The sequence below is a fragment of the Lepus europaeus genome, chromosome 20, assembly GCF_033115175.1.
Source record: "Lepus europaeus isolate LE1 chromosome 20, mLepTim1.pri, whole genome shotgun sequence".
NCBI lineage: Eukaryota > Metazoa > Chordata > Mammalia > Lagomorpha > Leporidae > Lepus > Lepus europaeus.
The window spans coordinates 9881409-9904584 of NC_084846.1; the positions used below are offsets into that span (position 1 = coordinate 9881409).

Below are 23176 nucleotides of genomic sequence, written 5' to 3' on the forward strand. Positions count from 1 at the left end.
CGGAAGTCCGCGCAGGCGCGGTTGGCGGCCGTGCGGCCGCGCAAGGCGCGCCGAGGTGGGAGTGTCTCCCGCGGATCTGCAGGTGCCGCCCGGCCCCTCGGTGGGGCGGGGAGGGCGGGCAGGGCTTGGCTGGCCGGGGAGGGGCCGGGGGCCGGGGTCGGCGGCCGGGGCGGAGCTGTGGCCCGGCCCTGGTGAGGCCCGCTTGCCGGTGGCGTTGTGTCTGGGAGCCGCAGGTTCGCGTCTTCGCGCTCGGGGGGGAAGTCCCCGCCGGGGTCTTCAGGGACCCCCGCTCCGGGCCGGGGCCAGGCCTCAGGACTGTCATTGTGGCGACAGGGAGAGCACGTTGTAAATCCGGGTCTCGCGGTTCGGGGATGCCCTGCCCGGTTCTCCCCGGTTCATAGTGGAGGCCCAACACCGTGATGCTTTTTAGCTTTGCAACCGGAGAGTTAGGGTTGGGTGCCCGTGCGCAGATCGGCTTGACGATCTGTTGAGTGTATTTGAAAAATCGAGAAAAGAATTAGGTGACAAGAGGGGTGTGTGGGGGAGAGAGAGAGAGAGAGAGAGAGAGATCTATCTATCTTGCATTCACTTCCCAGATGGCTGCAACGGTTAGGACTGGGCCAGGCTGAAGCCAGGAGCCAGGAGCTCCATCCGGGTCTCCCGCGCAGGTGCAGGGGCCCAAGGACTTGGGCCATCTTCCACTGCTTTCTCAGGCCACAGCAGAGAGCTGGAACAGAAGTAGTGCAGCCGGACTCGAACCAGCGCTTATATGGCAAACCAGCGTCCCAGGCAGTGGCTTAACCTGGTATGCCACGGTGCTGGCCACCACCTTGCTTTTTTTTTCTTTTTCTTTTTTTTTTTTTTTTTTTTTTTAGAATAAATTAGCATTGTTTTTACAAAGACACCTGGAATCTGGTGTTGACTGATGAAAAGACAATTTACGTCATTACTGTGTTTGATTTTTGTGGTGTCTTGTTTGTGTGCGAGTTCATGTGTGCAGGTGGCTTCTTGGGCTGCTTTGATGTCATTCTTTTAAAAATTTATTTAAAGAATTAAAACAAATTATTTATTTGAAAGGCATAGTGACACAGAGAGGGAGAAAGGGACATAGGGAAATAGATCTTCCATCTGCTGGTTCATTCCCATCTGAGCAGTGAACCAGCAGATGGAAGACCCCCCGCTCCCGTAACTCTGACTTTCAAATAAGTAAATAAATCTTAAAAAAAAAAAAAAAAGAATAATAGTGACCAGGGTGACACGGGCCTAAAGAGCAGACTAACTTAGGGAGGAGGTGGGGCGGAACATCTCACAAACGACCAGTGCTGGAACCCACCAGATGAGTCGGATGGGGATGAACAAGAAGTCTGGCTGTGGAGGAAGTTTGGGGGAGGAGACCTCAGAGTACAGTCCAGATGCACATTCCCTCAGGCAGTGCAAAAGCCTGGTGTGTTCCCGGAGCCAAGAAAAGTCAGCGAGATACGGAGTGGATTTGCCAGGGTGGCGTGGAAGGCAGGCTTCTGAAAGCTGTGGGGAAACTTGGGCGGTGTTCCGAGGCCACTGGGAAGCCACTGGGTCAGAGTGTTGAGCAGGGGGTAGCAGGCCTGTGACCGTGATTTGAACAAAACTCTAGCGCCCGGGTTGAGCGTGGAGTCAGCAGGGCAAGAAGGAATTCAGAGTTCGTGTGGGAGCTCAGATAAGTTTAGGGCTTGGGTGATGGTAGTTGAGGCTTGGGATCAGAAAAATTGGATTTTTTTTAAAAAAGATGTATTTGTTAGAGAGAGAGGGAGGGAGTGAGATGTCTTCCATCTGCTGGTTCACTTCGCAGATGTCTGCACCACTCAGGGCTGGGCCAGTTGGAGGCCAGGAACCCCGAGCTGCAGCCGAGTCTCCCGCACCGGTGGCCTTGAGCCAGCACCTGCTGCTTCCCAGGGGGCATTGACAGGTAGCTTGACTGGAGCAGAGTAGTTAGGACTCAAAGCAGCACTCCCGTGTGGGACACAGGTGTCCCGGATGGTGACTTCACACACCGCACCACAGCGCCCGCCCCAAGGGTTGGGTAGAGGTAGAACTGAGAGAATTCTGATGACTGATGTGGCCTAGGTCTGCCCCCTGCTGGCTTGGACAAATAAAGCTTTATTGGAACACATTTGTGTGCTGTCCGTGGCAGTGTGTGTGTGTGTGTGTGCGTGCTGCCACCTTGTTATGCAGTGGTTGTGACAGAGCCCTGGTGGCCCGCGAATCCTAAGTCGTTTACCGTTTGGTTCCCTGCAGAAGGAGCTTGCTGGTCCGAGAGACGTGAAGCTGTGTGCGGCTGGCGGGGCCGATCCTCGTCGCGTTTCCTTGGTAGTTGGAGAGAGACGGAATCACGCGCACAGACATGAACTTCACAGCCGGCCAAGGGCAGGTAGGAGGCGTGAGAGACACCAGAGAGAAGTCCCGGGGTAGGAGGAGTCGCTGCTGTGTTGTCCACAGGCGCCTCGCTTCCCGAGACAAATTCCCCATAAGGGTTTCAACCTTGGCCATTCTGCCTAAGCCCCTGCGAGACGTTGGAGCTACTGGGCCAGAACCTGTTTTGGTCCTCTGCCCTCCAGCCTCCTGCTGGCTCTTACCTGCGTCTCCCTTTCATCACAGGAAGACAGTGGCTGAGGCCTGGAGCCCTGGCGCTGGCATCGTGGCGAGGAGCCTGGGGGGACGTGGATAGCTGGGGGCGGATAAGGACGTGCCCTGGGCCCTGTCCTTTCTCCCTCTCCCGCCTTAGCTGAGGAAGCAGTTGGTGGGTGGGGTGGGGTGGGGCGCAGGGATGGGGAGCATTCTTCCTGCCCCCGAGACACTACAAGGTCTCTGTGTTCAAGTCCTGAGTCTCCTGCAGAGTGGGGCTTCCCCCAGCGCCACCCCTGCGTCCCTTCCCCACGAGACCTCCTGGAAACACATACTGGCTGGGTCCACTCACATAGAAGCCACCCTCGCCGCCTTTCTCCCGGGCTGGGTGGCCGCGCAGGTGCGGGCTGTTGCATCCTCAGAGGGCTCTGATGGACTGCACTGCTGGGGCCGGAATTCGGAAACTAGAAGGCCATCGAGTTTCTTCTTAGGTGGATGGAAATCTTTTTTTTTTTTTTTTCTATTTAAGATTTATTGATTTATTTGAAACACAGATGGAGTTACAGAGAGAGAGAGAAAGGGGTCTTCCATTGATTGGTTCACTCCACAAACGGCTGGGGCTGGGCCAGGCCAAAGCCAGGCATCAGGAGCTTCCTCCAGGTCTCCCACGCGGGTGGCAGGGGCCCAAGCACTTGGGCCACCTTCTGCCGCTTTCCCAGGTGCATGAGCAGGGAGCTGGACTGGAAGCAGGGCAGCCGGGACTCAAACTGGAGCTCTCCTGCAGGATGCCGGCGGCATAGGCCACGGCTTAAATCACGCCGCAACCCCAGCCCAACCTGGGAACTTACTCCCTGTGGATCGGGGTGACTCCTGCCTCTAAGACTCGGAGGGACCCTAGGGACTTCACAGAAATCCCAGGGCCCGAGCCGGATGCGTGGGGCTGGCGGTAAGGGTGTAGGAGCGGCTCTGAGCTGCTGGGCTGTGCAGTCAGGGGTCAGCAGAGTCAGCCAGAGAGCCGGAAGGCAAACATCTGGAGGGAGTCGCCGTGTCGGCGTGGCGGGCGCAGATGCGCGATCCTGGACAAGCGCAGGACCCCGGCCTCCAGGGGTAAGGTGGGCGTCATCGCGGCCTGCCTGGGCACCTGCCGGCCTCCACCACGTTACTCCTGTCCATCCCGTGATTGGGTCTGTCGTCTCCCCTGTGACGGCATGAGTGGGTCTCCTGGAGCCTCCTCCCAGAGCGTTCGTGCTGTGGGTTGATGGGAGCCCAGTTTCTGTTGGTCGTGAACCAGACAGGTGTGTGTAGCTCAGGGTTGATCTGGAGGCTGAAACTTCAAGGCCATGTGGCTTTCTGGGGTGGGCCTTGTGGTGGAGGGAGAGATCACGTGACCAGACAGGACGCAGAGAGGTTCTGGGGCCTCACCTGTCCTCTTCATTTTTGGTAAAGATTTACTTATCTATTTGAAAGGCAGCGTTAGGGAGAGAGAGGGAGAGAGAAGGAAAGATGGAGACTGCGTCCATCCTTTGGATTGTTCTGCACATGGCAAAGCCGGGAGCCAGGAGCTTCTTCCAGGTCTCCCACGTGGGTGGCAGGAGCCCATGGAATTGGGCCCATCTTTGGCTGCTTCCTCAGGCGCTTTAGCTGGGAGCTGGATTGGAAATGAAGCAACCGGGACTCGAACCAGTGCCCCCATGGGATGCCAGCGTTGCAGAGGTCCCTTAAGAACTATCTGTGGGCAGGGCCCTGGTGCGCTAAATGCCTTCCATCAGGCCGCACCTCTTAAGGTCGCCCCACCTCGCAACACCAGGCCTCCAGCACGTGGAGTTTTGGGGGCCACAGCGCAGAGTGTCCAAGCCTAGCAGGGTCTTCTGGAAGGGCCCCTCTGGGTGCGTGAGCAGTGGGCGCCGCGACTCTGCCACCCACTGTGTGGCTCCGCCCACAGTCCGGGCCCAGGGGAAGCCAAGTCACCTTTCCTGTGCGGCTGTGCAGCTTCAGCTCACCCGTTCATCAGCCGACGGGCATTCGGCTTGTTTTCCCTCGTGGATGTTGTCACGCTGCTGTGAGCACCGGTGTGTGAGATTTCCCGTGCACACCATTTTTTTTTTTCGATTGTCGTGGGTGTGTGTAACTCTGGTGTGTGGTAACTCTGGGGCACCGTCAGACTGTTGGACAAAACAGGGGCCCTGTTTGACATTCCCTCCAGCAGGGGGCGATGGTTCCTATCGCGCCACAACCTTTTGGTCCAGTTCTGCCTTTTTTTTTTCTGGCTTTTAACAATTTTTATTTTTATTTAGTTTTCTTTAACCCAGAAACCTTTATTTAAGGTATACAAACTTCATGCATTTCGTAAATACAACGTTAGGAACACAATGATTCTTGCCACCTTACCCTCTCTCCCACCCACACTCCCACCCTTCTTCCGCTTCACTCTCCTATTCCCCTACTAAATTTTCACTAAGATCTATTTTCAGTGAACTTCATACACATATGATTTACCTTACACTGAGTAGAGTTGAACAGATAGTATGGAAAAAACAAAACCCAGCTGTTCCTCAGTAGTCAAGGACTTTTCAAAGTCGCCACTTCTCAAGTGTCAGTTCCACGTCTATAGCTCACCCTCTGGGTGCTCTGCTGGCTACGTTTCTCCGTGTGTTCTTGGCCCACCTCCTGCTTGCTCTGCACTCTCTGCACGTACCCGTCGCCGGCCTCGCAGGATCCTCTGCTAGGAATTCACCTCTCATCTCGCCTCTGCCCTGCGACTGCTGTCACGGGGACGCCGGCTTTGCTGCCGGCGTGTTCCCAAGTTTAAAGTCGATGTCACGAAGGCCCCCTCCCCTCCACGAGTGTATGAATATTTGTATTTCAGTTAAATCCCACTGTCCCTTTCTGACAGGAGGTGACTCTTCTTTCAATTCATTTTAGCCTGGGAATCGAGACTGGACCCCGCAGGCCTGATGTGTGTGCGGGATATTTTGGAAGACACAGCAATCCAGTGGCAAGCAAATGGTAAGACTGCTTTCGTTGTAGACGTTTTAAAAAATTCTAAATGATTATTTTTAGTCAAGAGAGAGAGAGAGACAGAGGGAGAGAGAGAGAGAGGGGGGGGGAGGGACAGAGAGACCTCCCACCCACTGGTTTATTCCCCAAATGCCTGGGCCTGGGGTCTCAGTCTGAGTGTCTCCTGGGGGTAGCGGGGATCTACCTCCTCCCAGGGTGTGCATTGGCAGGGAGCTGGGTTGGAAGCGGAGCTGGCAGTCAGATCCGGACACCGCAGTGTGGGATGCCAGTGTCGGTGCCGTCACATGGGCTCGCTCTTGGGTCCCTGTCACCCGGGGGGGGGAGGGGTGCTGCTCTGTACACTGCCTGGAGCAGGGCCAGTCTCGCGCGTTCAGTTAGACCGAGTGGGTGTTGTGAGTGGGTCCTGGGGCCGTGCGCTCTAACCTGTGACCCTGTCACTGTCCAGGGACTGAAGATGACCATGCAGCCTGAGAGGGCAGTGACGTCGGTGCCCACGCTGGACCTCCCTGACCCGCAGGTGGCCGGGGCTTGTGGTGAGTGTGGTCCCGCGAGCCGCATGGCCAGCGCGCCCTGCATCTTGCCCCCGAGCGCCCATCCCATCCCATCCCATCCCGCCTTCCTTCCCTCTGACTGCCACGGCTCCCCCGAGCACACGGAGCTGCGGTCCTGGGTGCTGGCCTTGCTGTTAAGAACACAAGGGGGGGCCGGCGCCGCGGCTCACTAGGCTAATCCTCCGCCTTGCGGCGCCGGCACACCGGGTTCTAGTCCCGGTCGGGGCACCGATCCTGTCCCGGTTGCCCCTCTTCCAGGCCAGCTCTCTGCTGTGGCAAGGGAGTGCAGTGGAGGATGGCCCAAGTCCTTGGGCCCTGCACCCCATGGGAGACCAGGAGAAGCACTTGGCTCCTGCCATCGGATCAGTGCGGTGCGCCGGCCGCAGCGCGCTACCGCGGCGGCCATTGGAGGGTGAACCAACGGCAAAAGGAAGACCTTTCTCTCTGTCTCTCTCTCACTGTCCACTCTGCCTGTCAAAAAAAAAAAAAAAAAAAAAAAGAACACAAGGGGGTGAGGCCAGGCCTGTGCGATTGTCTCTCCTACCCTGTGCGTAAGCGTCACTGTGTCACCAGCGTATGCACCTGCAGCCGAGACATGTCCACTCAGTGGCAGCAAAGGCTAGCTCTCTCTGGGCAATGTCGCGTTCTTTTATTGATTTAATTTTATTTGAGGCAGAGAGAGAGAGAGAGAGAGAATGAGAAGGAGAGAGACAGCTCCCCTCCAGTTGGTTTTCTCCCCAAATGCCTGGGAATCCTAAACTCAGTCCGGGTCTCCAGCGTGGGTGACACAGGTCCAACTGCTGACCCGTGAGTTCTGTGTCTCAAGGTGGGGATTGGCAGGGTGCCGGAGCCAGGACTCACACCGAGTGCCTGTGGTGGGGATGTGGGCAGCCCAGCCAGCATCTTCACTGCCTGGCCCAGCGTCTGCCCAGTGTCTCACTCTGAGTCCACAGTGATGTCTGTCTTGACTGTTAGAATTGACTATACATGGCATGTGTTTTAACTGAGTAGTTTTTCTTTTTTAAACGAGTTAAAAGTCTCCTGAGAAGTGAGGAAAAAATTAATTCTGGAGGACACATAGCATTTTTGCTCTAATGGCAAGGTTTCTGTTTCCTTTCATTTTGCCTTCCAGTAAGAAAAACTTGTTTCCTAAACTTACCGTCCGCTCTTGAACTTGGAGTTTGTGTTGTATTACTGGCAGGGGCTTACTCTTAGGTTGAGGTTATGGTTGCTCTTTAGTGCATTTCTGGTCAGCCTCCTGGGCCAGGCTGTGCCTTGTTTGGCTTTTACAAAGTTTATTTACTTATTTGAAAGGCAGAGAGACAGGTAGATACAGATAGATAGAGATCTTCCGTCTGCTGGCTCACTCCCTGCATGCCTGCAACATGAGGGGCTGGGCCAGGCCAGGACCAGGAGCCAGGAGTTCCATCCGGGTCTCCCACGTGGGTGGCAGGGGCCCAAGGACTTGGGCCATCGCCTGCTGTCTTCCCAGGGTGTGTATGAGCAGGGAGCTGGAGTTGGAGGCGCAGCCGGGACTTGAACCCAGGCCCTCGGATATGGGCTGTGGGCACCTGAAGTGGAGTCGTGACTGCTGTGCGGGATGCCCATCCCTGCTCTTCAGGCGGGGATGCGTGCCGGCCTGCGGTGAGGACGGGGCTGTTAAACAGCTGCCTGGAAAATGCCGACCCCCTCTCTCCCGGAGCTCCCAGTGTGGCTGGGGTCAGAGTTTTCCGTGAAGTCTAGAATGCAGTGGGACGGGGTGCTGGGGGGCGGCTGGGGAAGGGTCTTAGGAAAGGGGGCTTCTCGCAGCAGCAGCACCAGTAGAGCTAAGCACTGCCAAGGTGGGGCTGTGCCGTGCGCTCAGCTCTGCAGGCACCGGGGCGTCTTCCCTGGGTAGGTTTGCTAGGCCTGCCGCAGCCATTACCACAGGCTGTCAGCGTGAACAACAGAGACGCGCCGGCCCACTGATCTGGAGCCTGGAGCCCGAGCCCAGGGTGTGTGCAAGGCTGGTTCATCCCGGGGCTCCTCTGGGGCCTGGGGATGTCTGTCTGCTCGCTCCTTCTCCACCTCGTCCTCCTAGAAGGACAGCAGTCATGCCGGGTCCGGGCCCTCGCTGCTGAGCTCGGGGTGCGCTGTTCTGAATTCTGGCCCCCCAGATTCCCATGCCGGAGCCCCAGCTCCCCATGTTGGAGATGGGGCCTTTGGGCAGCTGACACAGGCTCGGTGTGGTCCTCAGGGTGGGCTCCCGAGCCCATGGGCCTGGTGCCGTGTACGAGGCTCCAGAGCTCTCCCCCGCGTGAAGACGCGGAGAGAAGGTGGCCATCCTCAGGCCAGGCAGAGTCTGGAGGCAGAGGCGTGGGGGGCAGGTGCATTGCGTTCCTCTCGGGCCGGTGGTTTGCTGGCAGGACCGAACATCGCAGTTCTTGGCTGCCCTCGTGGTTCTGGTGCACCGCAGCGGAGGGAGCAGACTCAGCGCGGCTTTGAAAAGGCTCGTGGGGAAGCTGAGGAAGCCAGACTCAAGCTCCCAGCATCCTCTCCCAGGGCAGCCACACCAAGCTGTGAGAGTGCGTGGGCGAGCTCCATGGACTCTTGGCACCCACAGTTGTCCCCGGGAGCTGGCCACGTGGGCAGTTCCAGGGCCCTGGAGTGCAGGAGTTCAGCGTCACCCACATGGTCGGGACATGCAGTGTAAGCAGAGCCCTCTTGTCCGTAAGGGCCGTGGGCACCCCTGCGACCCAGGTCCGCAGACGCCAGCCAGTGGCCAGCGTGCTGAGCAGGCCCTGCGGGGGGCAGTGGCCAGGCTTGTGTGTTGGCTCCCCCTCACAGCAGGGAAGCGTGGGGTGACTTCAGATGGGCCCGGGAGGCTGAGTTGAGAGGGTCTGGTGGTTCGTGTGTTTGTTTATTTACCAGGTGACACGGGAGATGGGGGTCATGGGGAAGGCCCCCGGGCTCTGTGTGTTGAGGAGGGACCTCAGGAAGGGACATTTCTGTGCTGTAGGTGCCGGGGAAGGGACAGGCACGGGAAGAAGGGGACTGGGGCCACCCCGCGCCGTCTTCACCGGTGGACGCTGAGTGACCGTTGGAGGTGGCGGTGCTGGCTGGGGGGCGGGGAGATTTCTGATGAGAAGCGAGACAGGGCTGTGGGGGAAGGAAGCGAGGAGTGTTCCTTCTGTTTTCCACTGAAAACAACAGAACTTGGTGTCTGCAAATTCCGGAGGCCGGGAGTCTGAAGTCAAGGCGGGGCTGGCGCCGTGCTCTCCCTGGAGGCTCTGGGGAGACTCGCTCCTTGCCCCTTCCTGGCTTCGGGCGGCGGCCTGGGCCTGTGGCGGCATCGCTCTGGTCTCTGCCGGTGTGGTCACACGGCATCTCTCCTCGGAAGGAAGCAGTCGCGTTGGGTTAAGGACACCGGCTGCAGCGCCACCTCGTCCTAACTAATGACATCTGCAAGGACCCCTTTTCCAAATGAGGTCCCCTGCCGGTGTTCGGGGCTTAGGACTTGATGTGTTTCGGGGGGTTATCTGCTCTCTGGCTCCCCAAACTTCACATCCTCCCCATGCGCTCCTGACATCCCGGAGCTCTGAGCCATTAGACCATCCTCCTGTGCCTTGAGGCCGCTTCCTCTAGGCCTCATTTTGGGGCAAGTTTCATTCAGGTTCCCTGAGACGGGTGGTGAGATTGGAGCCCACGGTTGTGTTCATGGGTCTAGGGTGCGAAGGTGGAAGAAGATTCTGGAATTGATGCCTGGGGGTGGGCTTGGGCCACTGAGACAGGGACTACTGAAGGCATGAGAAAGGGAAAATCTGAGGAGGGGGCTCCAACAGTGAGAGGGAGGAGAAACCTGCAGGGGACTGACAAGGAGGCTGGGGGGGGGGGCGGTTCCTGGGCTTCAAGAGGAAGGGATTGGTCAACTGGGCACGTCAGTCAGCTTCCGCACCGTGGATGGAAGTCATTGATTGGCTCTCGGGGCGGTGGAGGCAGGTGGGATTGAGTGGCCCACAGTGGGGACAGTGGGGAACAAAGAGAAGAGACATCAGAGAGAAGGAAGAGTGGGGTGCTAGGGCTCGAACTGCGTCCCCCCAAAGATGCGCCGAAACCCTGCCTCCTGGGACCTGCCCACGCGACCTTGTTTGGAAACAGGGTCTCTGCAGAAGCAGTCCAGATGAGGTCGTGAGAACACCTAGGGTCTCTCTGAGGACGGGACAGTGCGCGCGCGAGGACAGGCCACGCTGGGAGGTCAGGGCGGAGTGATGCCAAGGGCACAGCTGCTGCAGGGGCTGGGGAAGGAGGGGGAGGGGCGGGGGAGACAGGGAGGGATCACACCGCGTGTCCCTGCTGCCTCCTCCACTCGGGGCTTCTGGCCTCGAGAACAGACGGAATTTCTGTGGGTTGAATGCACCCAGTTGGGTGTGTTGTTGGTGTCACCGCAGCTCTGGGGGTCTCAGCACGTGGGGGTAGGGCTGGGGTGTGGCTCAGAGTCGAGGGGCGTGCAGCGAGGTGAAGGGTGGCGTGGGGGAGCTGCCCACGGGAGGGAGGGGCGGTGTGGATGTGCAGGTGGAGGGCAGCAGGTGCCCTGCCCCGGCACACTGGCGGGGCTGACAGCTGACTCCTGCTTGTGTCCAGTGCAGAGTGGGGGCGGGGCAGCCGGGGAGGGACGACAGCCCCAGGGCCAGCTGGCCAGAGCAGGTGGGCACCGTGGGAGCTTCAGAGCCTGCTGGGACGTTGATTAACATCATGGCTCCCCGGCTTTGGAGTGGAGGGGGGTGTGTGTCTGTCCCCCCATATGTACGTGGGCGCATGTTTATGTGCATGTGTGTATGTTGGTCCCATGTGCACATGTGCATGTGTGGTGTGTTTGTGTGTGGCACATGTGTACCTGTGCATGATTGTCCCCACGTGCACATGTGTGTGGGTGCACCTGTCTGTGTATACATGTGTGCATTCCTGTGAGTGGGTACATGTGTGTTGTGTGTCTCTGTCCAGGTGTGCATATGGGTGTATGTTTTGAGTGTGTGTTTCGAGGAGCCTTTGCATGTATGTTCCTGTGGGGCTGTGCCTGTGTGTGTGTATGCACATACATGTGCCATCGTGGTTAGGGCGGTGGCCCAGGGCCAGCGAGTGTGCCTGCTGGGCCAGGCTGTGCCCCTTACGCCTGCTCTCTTCTCCCCAGCTCTGCCTGCTCAGGACCCACCCTGGGTGCAGGAGGGCAGCAGAGAGGAGGAAGCCCTGGCCCCAGGGTGGCCGTCTACCTGTTCCCAGGTAAGTAAAACGCTCTGAGAGCCTGGCTGTGCCCCGGATGTGCCCCACACTGGCCCCCTTACTCTGAGCTTCCTGGAGCATCGGGACCCCACAGAGCTGGTCTCCAGGCTTCGGAGCTGGGCCTCTCGCAGTAGAGTGGCGGGGGAGGCACAGCCCAGTGGTCCCACCCCATCATTTAGACCCTCCCAAGGCTGCTGGGCACAGAGCAAGAGTGTGAGCTGTCTTGTCCCGTGGTCGTCGTGGTCTGCTGAGCAGAGAGAGCAGACGTTTACTGGAATGTTCTCTCTTGGCCACAGTGCGCTCAGGTCTGCTTTGCCCTGGGGCAGGAGGGGGTGCAAATCCGTATGGGTCTGGTGGTTTGCTGTCCACAGGTGGAAGCCTTCCATGATGTGGAGGTCTTCTGATGGCACACTTCTGGCTGCCGAGAGTGGAGAGGAGGCTCGGGGAGCCCTCAGAACCCTGTCTGAAAATGCTTGTGTGGGTCTCGCTTCCCCACAGCTGCTGGGCCCCAGCAGCGGGGCGGCCCTGGCGGAAGCAGGGTGGTCGTGGCCCAGCTGGGACGCAGCCCGGGGCGCTGTGTGTTTTAGGACGCAGTCACCTTTGCGGATGTGGCCGTGGTGTTCACCGCCGAGGAGTGGCTGTTCCTGGACTCTGCTCAGAGGCGCCTGTACCGGGACGTGATGCTGGAGAACTATAGGAACCTGTCCGCCGTGGGTAAGGCCAGGAGCTGCGGCTGGCGCTCTGGGAGCAGACAGGCAGGCCCAGCCTGCACGGCGCTTACGCCTGCTGGTCCCCTTGCAGACGTGAAGACCCGCGCCCTGCTCCCCGACTCGCAGACGACTCGGGGCTGCTCGGACGCAGGCCGTGGATCCTGGGGAGTGGAGAGCCCCGCCTCCGGTGGGACAGGATGAGATCGCGTGGGGGTTCCTCAGCGGGCTCCCAGAGAATGCGTATTCTGAAAAGCCGTGCATGGATTTTGCAGCTTTTTTTTTTTTTTTAAACACCAAATTAAGACTTCTCTCTCAACTCCGTGTTTCCCGGAGCCTCTTCCACGGCGCCTGTGTTCAGTGCCTTAGTGAGAGCCTTGCTGTGCGTTGGAATTCAGCCATGTGTATTTGCCATGCCCCCTGCCCGAGCCCCCGGGAAGGGGGGTTCAGAATAGCAGGGTCCCACGGGAGGGCCCCGTCTTCCCACACCAGGCATCTTTTCCCACGAGCAGGAGAGCAGTTTTGCAAACCCAGGGCAGTGTCCCACTTGGGGCAGGAGGGCCTGTGGACCACCCTAACCGTCTGCCCAGGAGCCTCTGCAGGTGGGCTCAGGCAGGTCAGCGTCATCAGCTCTGGGCACCAAGGGGCGTGTTGGCCTTGGCAATACCGAGAAAGAAACCAGTTTTGGTGCCCTCGAGGAGGAATGCTGTCTGGCTGCCCTGGTGTCATGTCGACTCTGATTCCACAGCAAGACGTGTCCTGCCTTCTCTTCATATCTGATACTGCCGTGTGGTGTTGTCTGGTGTGTCCCCGCTCTCCTTCTCTTCATATCTGATACTGCCGTGTGGTGTTGTCTGGTGTGTCCCCGCTCTCCTTCTCTTCATATCTGATACTGCCGTGTGGTGTTGTCTGGTGTGTCCCCGCTCTCCTTCTCTTCATATCTGATACTGCCGTGTGGTGTTGTCTGGTGTGTCCCCGCTCTCCTTCTCTTCATATCTGATACTGCCGTGTGGTGTTGTCTGGTGTGTCCCCGCTCTCCTTTCTCGCTGACACAGGCCTCGGTGCGGTGCCTCTCTCAGCCTTATAGACTGCCTTCTCCCGCAGGTGTCAAGTATCTGCTGCTCTGGCCCTCGTTCCTGCGATTCCTTAGCTTCTCACGCAGTCGTACGCCTTAAAATTTCCCTCTGCTCTTTGGTGCTTTTCCTCCTCTTGACGATTTCTTCCCATGTTTGGGATCCCTGTTTGGAAAAAAAAAAATCATACCTTTCTTGCTTACTTTTTTGGTTTGAACCCACAATTTCTTTCTTTGTCCCCGTAATGATTTCTGTCCCCCTCCCAATGCGTTTCAGAACCTCAGCGTCAACCCCAAGGGTCCATTCCTAGCCAAGACACTTTTGCGGGGATTCCCTGCTTCGGCATGAAAAAGGTGAGGTTCCCCAGGGACACTTTGTCCGCCCTTTGTGGGAGGAGGAGTCTGGGTGGCCGTGGGTTGGAAACGCAGCCCCAGAGCAGCAGGAGGCTGGGGGTGGTGCTCATCCCGGGGGAAGAGAGGCTGTGGGTGCAGGGAAGCTCTGCATACAGAGGTCCAGACTTGTCCTCACAGCCGTGTGCGTGAGCTGCTCACTGCTCTAAGGAAATACCCGGGGCAACCAAGTGTCTGAAGAGAAGGGGTTTGTCTTGGCCCGTGTGGTCCTCGATCCCAGTCGGAGGTCGGGCAGGTCCTGCTGCTTCTGCCTGGGTGGTGGGGTTCTCGCTGGCAGAGGGCCGAGGCAGCTCGGGGCATCACAGGGCGAGAGGCAGGCAGCACGTGGCTCCGTGTCCCTCTCTGAAGCCCTCGGATTTAATCGGGGGTTCCACCCTCGTGGACGCGTCCAGTCCAGTCGTGTCTCAGAGGCATTGCCTCCGGACTCCATGAACTGGTTTACACCGCCTCCTTCCTAGCACCATTAGCAGAGGGGTTTGGGGCTAACACGTGGATGAGCCCCTGGGGCCACTCATCCAAGCTAGTACCTAAACCCACCAGTAGCCATTTTTAATCAACGGGGCAGACAAAGCGAGCATTTCAAACCCCATTTAGCCTTAAACAGTTCAGGAAAACGCTGCATCTAAGAAACCCCCCGAACGCAATGGAAACCCGGCTCCTGGTGCCAGAGCGTCCCCTCCGGCTACACTGCGGGGCATTGTGGGTGGGAATGAGGTGGGAAAACCTTCCGGAAGGGGAGTCTTGCTCTCGCACGGTCCGCTCCCACGGGGGGAGTGTCTGTGGTCCTGTGCAGTCCGTACCCCGTGGCTGTGGTTGCGTGAAGTCTCCACGTTCTCCCTCGTCCACAGGAACCCCCTCAGCCCGGAGGAGGGCTCTGTAGCTGTGACGTGCTCGGGAAGCCACTCCTGCAGCCTCGGCAGCCTTGCCCTGGAGAAGCCCCCCGCGCGTGTCCCAGGGGCGGGAAGTCCTTCTTCCCGCGTGCCCGCCTGCTCGTGCCCGAGAAACCCCACCGTGGGGAGAAGACCTTCGCGTGCGGCACGTGCGGCAAGTGCTTCCGGTACAGCTCCGACCTCACGAGGCACGAGAGGACTCACACGGCCGAGAAGTGCTTCGAGTGCCGGCAGTGCCGCCAGGCCTTCAAGTACTCCTCCAACCTGCGGCGGCACATGAGGACGCACGGCGGGGAGAAGCCCTTCGCGTGCGGGCAGTGCGGCAAGACCTTCACGAGGAACTTCAACCTGGCCTTGCACCGGCGGAACCACACGGGCGAGAAGCCCTACGCGTGCCAGGAGTGCGGGAAAGCCTTCCAGCAGCCCTCGTCCCTCCGGAGCCACGCGAGGACGCACACCGGGGAGAGGCCCTTTGTGTGCGGCCAGTGCGGGAAGGCCTTCCGGGAGCACTCCTCGCTGAAGACGCACCTGCGGACCCACACGAGGGAGAAGCCCTACACGTGCGACCAGTGCGGCAAGCCCTTCCGCACGAGCACCCACCTGAGCGTGCACAGGCGGATCCACACCGGGGAGAAGCCCTACCCGTGTGGCACCTGCGGCCAGGTCCTGAGTCGCCTCTCGACCCTGAAGAGCCACTTGCGGACCCACACAGGAGAGAAGCCCTACGCGTGCCAGGAGTGCGGGCGGGCCTTCCGTGAGCCCTCCTCACTCCGGAAGCATGCCAGGACTCACACCGGCAAGAAGCCCTACGCGTGCCAGGAGTGCGGGCGGGCCTTCGGTCAGTCCTCACACCTCCTCGTGCACGTGCGAACCCATGCGGCGGGGAGACCCTACCCGTGTGATCAGTGTGAGAAAGCCTTCCGGCACAGCTCGTCCCTCACTGTGCACAAGAGGGTCCACGGTGGGCGAGAGAGCGTGGGGAGCAGCAGCCCGCCTCTGCCGGTGCCTGGTCCCCGCAGCGGCCCCCTTGCTAGTTAGCTTCTGGGGTTGAGAGGCGACACTGGGGGCTGTCGCTCATCCTCCCAGTCCTTGCTTGGCTGCATGCCGCGTCGTTATGCAGTTGGTCCTCTGCACCACCTGCAGGTTCAGCCAACCACGGCCTCTTCAGTGAATGTGCACAGGCTTTTTATTATTATTCCCTAAGAAGAAATGGCACCTAGCAGCTGTGTACAGAAGCTTCCTGCTGTACTGGGTGTTGTAAGCGACCCAGAGATGACCCGTGTGTGGGAGGCTGATGTGTGCTAGTTCTATGCAGATACTATACCATTTTATATCCAGGGTTTGGACATCTGCAGATTCGGGTGTTTTATGTGTGTGTCTTGGAACCAATCCCCGTGGACACCAAGGTGTGACATTTTGGTTCGTTTCTAGCTATGGTCTTCCATCATGACTTACTTTTTGGCACATGAGTGATTTGGGATTAGACTTTCAATCCTAGTACAGGGATAGATGTTCGTAAGAATGTACTTATTTAGCATGAAATACATCAACCCGAAGTGCACATGGATGTTTGACAGAGGTATAGTGCTTCTTGCCTTTTTTTTTTTTAAGAGCAGGCATGACGTCCAGAGCTGGAAAAGCCATCCTGTGATCATGTGGGTAAAAGCCACAGGCCAGTGAGTGTCGCTGGAATCACAACCGTCCTGGTTTTCTAATCTAAAAAGAAACACGTAGAGTAGTAGATTTTTTTTTTTTTTTTTTTGTGGGCTAGGAGCCTGAGCTGACATGGGCAAGCTGTTGGGAGCTGCCCATCTGGGGTGCAGGGAGCCGCAGAGCTAAATCTGTTTGGTTTTCATCGGCCTCCCCAACATTTACAGATCGGGGCCATTGTGGCCATTTGGGGAGTGAGCCAGTGGATGAAGATCTCTCTCTCTCTGCCTCTGCCTGTCTGTAACTCAAGTAAATAAACAAATCTAAGAAAAAAAAAAGCAATGTGGTCCATGTATACAGTGGAGTATTATTCAGTCATGAAAAAACAACACAGTCCCGACATTTACAGAAAAATGGATAGAACTGGAGGTCATTATGCTAAAAGTTTTTTTTAGATAACATTGTTAATATACATTATGGTTGAAGGTTTAATGGCTCTACTGAAAAAAGTGTTCAACAAATAAAATGTAAAAAGACCACAGTCTGGAAAGAGAATAAGCAGTGGGTGTGAACAACAGTCAGATGAAAAGGTGTACAGCCTCACTCATGTGAAGTCACTTAAAATAATCACAAATAGTACGTACTACAGTAGTTTGTAATTCCTATCAATTTTTGGACAAATATTAAAAGCAATGTTTTGTCAAACATTGTATTTGCAACAAAAGTGGGCATTTCTTTTTTTTTTCTTTTAAAGATTTATTTATTTGAAAGGCAGAGTTACAGAGAAAGGGAGAAGGAGAGAGAGAGAGAGAGAGAGAGAGGTCTTCCACCTGCTGGTTCACTCTCCAAGCGCCTACGACAGCCAGGGCTGAGGCCAGGGACTTGGAACTCCATGCAGATGGCCCCGTGTGGGTGGCAGGGACCCACGTACTTGCGCCGTCACCTGCTGCCACCCGGGGTGCACACGTGCAGGAAGCTGGGATTGGAAGTGGATCTGGGACTCGAACCTGGCACTCTAACAAGGGGTGTGGCTATCCCACGTGGCATTTTCACCACTTCTGCGAGTGGTCACCTCCAAGATGCTCAGCCTTTTCATAGCTTTTGGCCCCATCCTGAGCGCTCTCATTTGGACAGCAGCCACCCCACTGCTTCCTCCCCCTCCTCCACTCTGAGGCCCCAGGCCAGCCCCTGGCCACCTGCACACTGCCCAGGGATAGATGTTCGGAATATTTGGGTATATACAGATGCTACCCAGGCATAGTTTTTTTCATCACACACATTTTCTTTAACTTTTTGTAGCTCTCATGTGTGCGTGGATTTCAATTTTTTTTTTTTGCACAAAAGATTATCTTGTTAATTCCATTTTCCAGGCATTTTAAAAATGTCCCTATAGATCCTTATCCTACCTAGAAAATTGGGAGTGTGAAAAAATCTTACAAGCTATGAGATCATTTTCATGATGAAAATGAGTTTATTTACACTTTCATCAAAAGACGGTCTGGGACTGTAGTTTCTTTGCAACCTGAACTCAGCTTCATCACCAGGTGGCATAGGACTGTAAGTGGGGTCTTATGTACCTTTTTAAAAATTATCTTTGTATTTTTTATTTAGTTACTTAATTATTTAGTCAAAAGGCAAAACAAGAGAGAGAAAGAGAGAGCAAGTGAGCTCTTCCATCCACTGGTTCACTCCCCAAGTGACCACAATGGCCAGGGCTGGGCCAATCTGAAGCCAGGAGCCAGGAATTCAGTCTGGGTCTCCCACCTGGGTGCCAGAACCAAAAATACGTGGGCCGCCAGTGCTGCGGCTCAACAGGCTAATCCTCTGCCTGCGGCGCCGGCACACCGGGTTCTAGTCCCAGTCAGGGCGCCGGATTCTGTCCCGGTTGCTCCTCTTCCAGTCCCGCTCTCTGCTATGTCCCGGGAAGGCAGCGGAGGATGGCCCAGGTCCTTGGGCCCTGCACCCGCATGGGAGACCTGGAGAAGCACCTGGCTCCTGGCTTTGGATCAGCGCGGTGCGCTGGCCACAGCAGCCATTGGTGGGTGAACAATGGAAAAAGGAAGACCTTTCTCTCTGTCTGTCTCTCACTATCCACTCTGCCTGTCAAAAAAACAGAAAAGAAAAGAAAAAAAATACGTGGGCCATCTTCTTCTGCCTTCCCAGGTGCATTAGCAAGGAGCTGGATTGGAAGTGGAGCAGCTGGGACTCGAACCAGAGCTCCAATACGGGATGCCTGTGTGGCAAGCTACAGCGTAACCTGGTGCCTCATGGTGTCAGCCCCTGGAGTCGTCATACCTTGTCCTTGTCCAGATCACAAAACTTCCATGGAAGCTTGCACTTGTTTGTATCACATATGTATGTAATATATGTGAGTGTATAGAAACAATACATGTACATGTGTATACATCCCAGTCCTTTCAGACAGCGTGGGTGAGAAAGTCCTTTGACGTGGGTTTTCCTGCTCCAGGAGTCTCAGCGTTTGGAAGGGTCTTCACAGGGAGGAGAGGCTGGCGAGCGGTCTGACGCAGACTGGATGGGGAGCTAGCTGGACCACAGGCTTCGAGTTTGCTGTGTACCCTGGGCGGGCAGAGGAAACCCCAGCTCATGTAGGAAATGGGGTGACAAGCAAGGCCCCTGCTGTCTTCCTGCACAGTGTTGCCACAATGCATTTCTTCTTATAATCCCAATTCTAGGCTTAGAGAATGGTTGTCTGGGATTCTCATGAGCAAAGAGAAGATAGGTCATAAGACTTGTCTAACTCACCTGGAATGAGAATTATTTCTTTAGGGAGAGAGAGAAAGGGGGAGAGAGAGAGGGGAGGGAGGGGGAGAATAAACCATCTTCACCTGCTGGTTCAGTGCCCAGGTGGCTGCAGTAGCAGCCGGGTTTGGGCCAGCCTGAAGCCAGGAGCCTGGAGCTTCATCCGGGTCCCCCACGTGGGTGCAGGGGCCCGAGGACTTGGGCCGGCACCTGCTGCCTTCTCAGGCTCATTGGCAGGCAGCTGGATCGGAAGCAGAATAACCAGGGGTTGAACAAGCTCTCTGTTGTGGGATACTGGCATTGCAGGCGCGGCTTAGCCTACTGGTTCACAATGCCTGCCCTGATAATTTTGTAACGAAATGATATATTAGACGGTAGAAAGATTCCTTCCAAGTTCCACTGAACAGAAGGGCGTAGGGGGTGAGTGGCCCGGAGGTTAACGTACACGTCCCACGTTGGAGTGCCGCCGTTTGACGCCCAGCTCTGGCTCCAGCTCCTGGAGAGCGGTGATGATAGCTCAGGGGGCTGGGTTCCTGCTGCTCAGCCGGGAGTCCTGGATCGGCTTCTCGGATCCCAGATCTGGCCTCAGCCCAGCCTGGCCGTTGTAGACACTCTGGGCCGTCTTCTGCTGCTTTCCCAGGCCACAGCAGCTGGATCGGAAGAGGAGCAGCCGGGGCTAGGACTGGTGCTAATATGGGATGCCGGCGCTTCAGGCCAGGGCTTTAACCCGCTGCGCCACAGCACTGGCCCCAAGACTTCATTTCTCTAGACAGTGTATTTCTCCCAAGATCCATCTGCCTGTGTTTGCTCACCTCCGAGTTACAGAGGACAAGAGCAGCCAAGCCTACAGCAATAAAGGTGTCTTGGGAGCAGGCGTTTCTGCACCTGAGTGCCTGGGTTCAGAACCCAGCTCCTGACTCCAGCTTCCTGCTAATGCAGACTGGGGGGGGGGGGCGTGGCGGCGGCCTGGAGGGGAGGTGGTCAGCATTTACCTGAATATCTACCATATGAGGCAGATTTTGGCGGTTCTGCAATAGGGAAGTCAAATCCGTACCCAGCAGGCACGGTGGACAGAACGGCTTCTCCCCAAAGAGGTCCAGACTCATCCTGGAGCCTGTGGCCGTGCCACCTTACATAGAAAAGCAGACTTTGAAGATACGGTTATGTTAGCAGTCTCCCTCCTGTGTGGGTCTCCTGAGCTCAGTATAATCAGCGTGGTCTCCGTGAGGGCGATGGGGAGGGGCGAGTCAAGATAGGGATAGAGGTAATAGAGAGAGGGAGGGCGAGAGAAAGAGAGGGAGAGGGAGAGGGAAAGAGGGAGGGAGGGAGAGAGGGAGGGAGAGGGGGAGGGGAAGAGGGAGAGAGAGGGGGAGGGGAAGAGGGAGAGAGAAGGAGAGTGGGAGAGGGAGGGAGGGAGGGAGAGAGAGGGAGAGAGAGGGGGAGGGGAAGAGGGAGAGAGAGAAGGAGACGGAGAGGGAGGGAGAGGGAGAGGAGGGGGGGAGAGGGAGGGAGAGAGAAAGGGAGGGAGAGGGAGAGGGAAAAGGAGACAAAGGGAAAGAGGGAGGGAGGGAGAGAGGGAGAGAGAGGGGGAGGGGAAGAGGGAGAGAGAAGGAGAGGGAGAGGGAGGGAGAGAGAAAGGGAGGGAGAGGGAGAGGAGGGGGGAGAGGGAGGGAGAGAGAAAGGGAGGGAGAGGGGAGAGGGAGAGAGGGAGAGAGGGGGAGAGAGGGAGAAGGAGAGGCAGAGAGGGAGAGAGAGGAGAGGGAGAAGGAGAGGCAGAGAGGGAGGAGGCCGAGGCCAGAGCCAAAGCCAGGAGCTAGGAACCCGGTCCAGGCCTTGCCACGCCGTGGGCAGCAGGTGTGCAGCCACGTGTCAGGGGGCACAGCAGCAGGAAGCTGGGCTGGGAGCAGAGCCCGCACTGAAGTCAAAGCCAGCGTCTTGCACACGGGATGCGGGCATCTCACGAGCACACCCAGCAGCCACCCCGGGATAGTGTGTTTCTGTGTAGACCGTGCGTCCCTGCTTAACCACGCTGGTCATATTCAGTGAGTGTCCGATAAAAGGCTTCCCGTGTCAGAGCAAGAGCGGGGGGTTGAACGGAGCCCCTTGCTAATGGTTAATGAGTCTAGGAGTGACACAGATGGACGCCCTCCTAAGGCACCACTTGCCCTTCTGCAAAAAGTCTGGAAAATACGAGAAGAGCGACATGTGGATTTCCAAAAAACAACTTTCTTTTGCACAGAGAATAAAGCTCATCTTTTTTTGTTTTTTTTTTTTTAGATTTTATTTATTTATTTGAGAGGCAGAGTCAGAGAGAGAGAGAGAGAGAGAGAGAGTGTGTCTTCCTTCCATTGGTTCACTCCCCAGTTGGCCACAATGGCTGGAGCTGTGCTGATCCGAAGCCAGGAGCCAGGAGCTTCCTCTGGGTCTCCTACGTGGGTGCAGGGGCCCAAGCACTTGGGCCATCTTCCACTGCTTTCCCAGGCCACAGCAGAGAGCTGGGCTGGAATAGGAACAGCTGGGACTAGAACCGGTGCCCACATGGGATGCCTGCACTGAAGGTGGAGGATTAACCCACTGTGCCATGGCGTTAAATTCTATTTTTTCCCCCACAAACTCTTTGGAGGCCTCGTGTGTACCCGGGCCTTGCAGTGTGGTGGGCATGGGATGGCAGGTGTCAGGAGCCACGCGTGACCTCACCGTGCTGGGGCTGGAGGTGTCAGACACCCCGGCTGGACAGCACGTACGTCTCAGACTCGCCTCTGGATCCCCTCATCTTTTCCATCCAGGTCCTGTACTGCTCCCGGACCTGCAGAGGCGAAGCTCAAAGCCCCAAGTGGGCTCCCTGAGGGCAGTGAGGTGGGGGAGGGTCCCAGGCAGGGGCGGGGCGGGGCGGGGCGGGGCTCACCGGCTGGCTCAGGATGCAGTAGACCAGGAAGATGAAGACGCCCTGCAGGGTGTTGATGCCGGTGAAGAGATAGGCCATGGCACGGGCCGCCGGCCCCACCTGCAGGAAGCCCAGGCCCCACGTGCAGCCCAGGATGACGAGCTGAGCCGTGGCTTTGAACGTCAGTGTCCTGGGTGGGCAGAGCAAGCGACAAAATCGAGGCCGTTCTCATCTCCACCCCGGGCGGGGGTGGGGGCCCCTGGTGCCCTGCAGAGGGGATTGCCAGGCTCAGCTGTGACCCGCTTAGATGTTCACTGTCAGTGAGGACGTGTGGAGCGTGTGCCACCTGGGGGGCCAGCGCTGTGTCACAGCGGGCTAAGCTACCACCTGCGACACCAGCATCCTGTAGGAGCGCTGGTTCCGGTCCCGGCTCCTCCACTTCCCATCCAGCTCCCTGCTAATGCGCCTGGGAGAGCAGTGGCAGATGGTCCAAGGGCTTGGGCCCCTGCACCCACGTGGGAGACCCGGATGGAGCTGCTGGCTCCTGGCTTTGGCCTGGCCCAGCCCTGGCTGTGGTGGCCATTTGAGGGAGTGAACCAGTGGATGACGATTTCTCTCTCTCTCCCCCCTCTCTTCCTCCCTCCCTCCCTCCCTCCCTTTTTCTCTTTCTCCCTCTGTCTCTGTAACTCTTTCAGATAAATAATTAGATAAAAATCTTAAAAAAATGGGGTTAAAATAAGTTTATTTTGGTTGCATTTTTCAGGAGAAAGCTCATGAAAAATACATATTATGAAAATATTAGGCATAGTTTTTAAGTTTTTTCACCAAAATCACCTTATGTTTTTATTTTATTTTATTTGAAAGGCAGAGTAGAGAGAGAGAGGTCTTCCATCTGCTGGTTCATTCCCCACATGGCCACAACAGCTAGGGCTGGGCCAGGCTGAAGTCAGGAGCCAGGAGCTCCATCTGGGTCTGCCACGTGGGTTCAGGGTCCCAAGCACTTGGACCATCCTCCACTGCTTTCCCAGGCACATTAGCAGGGAGCTGGCTCAGGCACAGAGCAGTCAGGACTCCAAGCAGTGCTGCAGTGTGGGACACTGGTGTCGCCGGCATGGCTTGCCCCTCTGTGCCACCGTGCCGGCCCCTACCTGCTCCGTGAAGCCCCCATGGCCATGTCCTGGAACTGTGGGCTCTTGTCCATCTCACCGTGTGTTCTGGTGCTGGAAGGTAGACACGTCTCTGCTGAGGGAGGAGAGCTTGCTTTGCAGAATCCAGAGGGTCGTCAGGAAAAAAGCTAAATTGATCTTCAAGAAAGCACGGCAGGTTTGTTGAGTGAAATCTTACAGCTGTCCTCTGTTCCGCCCCAGCCTGCCCAACAT

The 23176-nt window shown here is 57.1% G+C and overlaps 2 protein-coding genes across 5 annotated transcripts in view; one reads left to right on the plus strand and one right to left on the minus strand.

Moving 5' to 3' along the window:
- ZNF333 (zinc finger protein 333) lies at positions 1 to 18743 on the plus strand. 4 transcript variants are annotated; one of them, XM_062178699.1, is made up of 10 exons: positions 35 to 82; positions 597 to 805; positions 2272 to 2404; positions 5521 to 5604; positions 6062 to 6149; positions 11335 to 11423; positions 12011 to 12137; positions 13480 to 13556; positions 14462 to 15341; positions 18317 to 18743. In XM_062178699.1, exons 4-10 carry the CDS (start codon positions 5602 to 5604, stop codon positions 18514 to 18516), a joined length of 1464 nt encoding a protein of 487 aa, XP_062034683.1. In that variant the 5' UTR covers positions 35 to 82; positions 597 to 805; positions 2272 to 2404; positions 5521 to 5601; the 3' UTR covers positions 18517 to 18743. The 4 variants fall into 4 exon arrangements, with proteins under 4 accessions (XP_062034681.1, XP_062034683.1, XP_062034680.1 ...); XM_062178696.1 differs by having other exon boundaries at positions 38 to 82; positions 14462 to 18408; XM_062178697.1 differs by lacking the exon at positions 597 to 805 and having other exon boundaries at positions 1 to 82; positions 14462 to 18408.
- Positions 18626 to 23176, minus strand: part of ADGRE2 (adhesion G protein-coupled receptor E2) — a 22542-nt gene continuing 17991 nt past the window's right edge. The window contains 5 exon segments of the mRNA XM_062178484.1: positions 18626 to 18642; positions 21550 to 21635; positions 21637 to 21719; positions 21819 to 21987; positions 23004 to 23101. Coding sequence (XP_062034468.1) covers positions 18626 to 18642; positions 21550 to 21635; positions 21637 to 21719; positions 21819 to 21987; positions 23004 to 23101 — 453 coding nt within the window.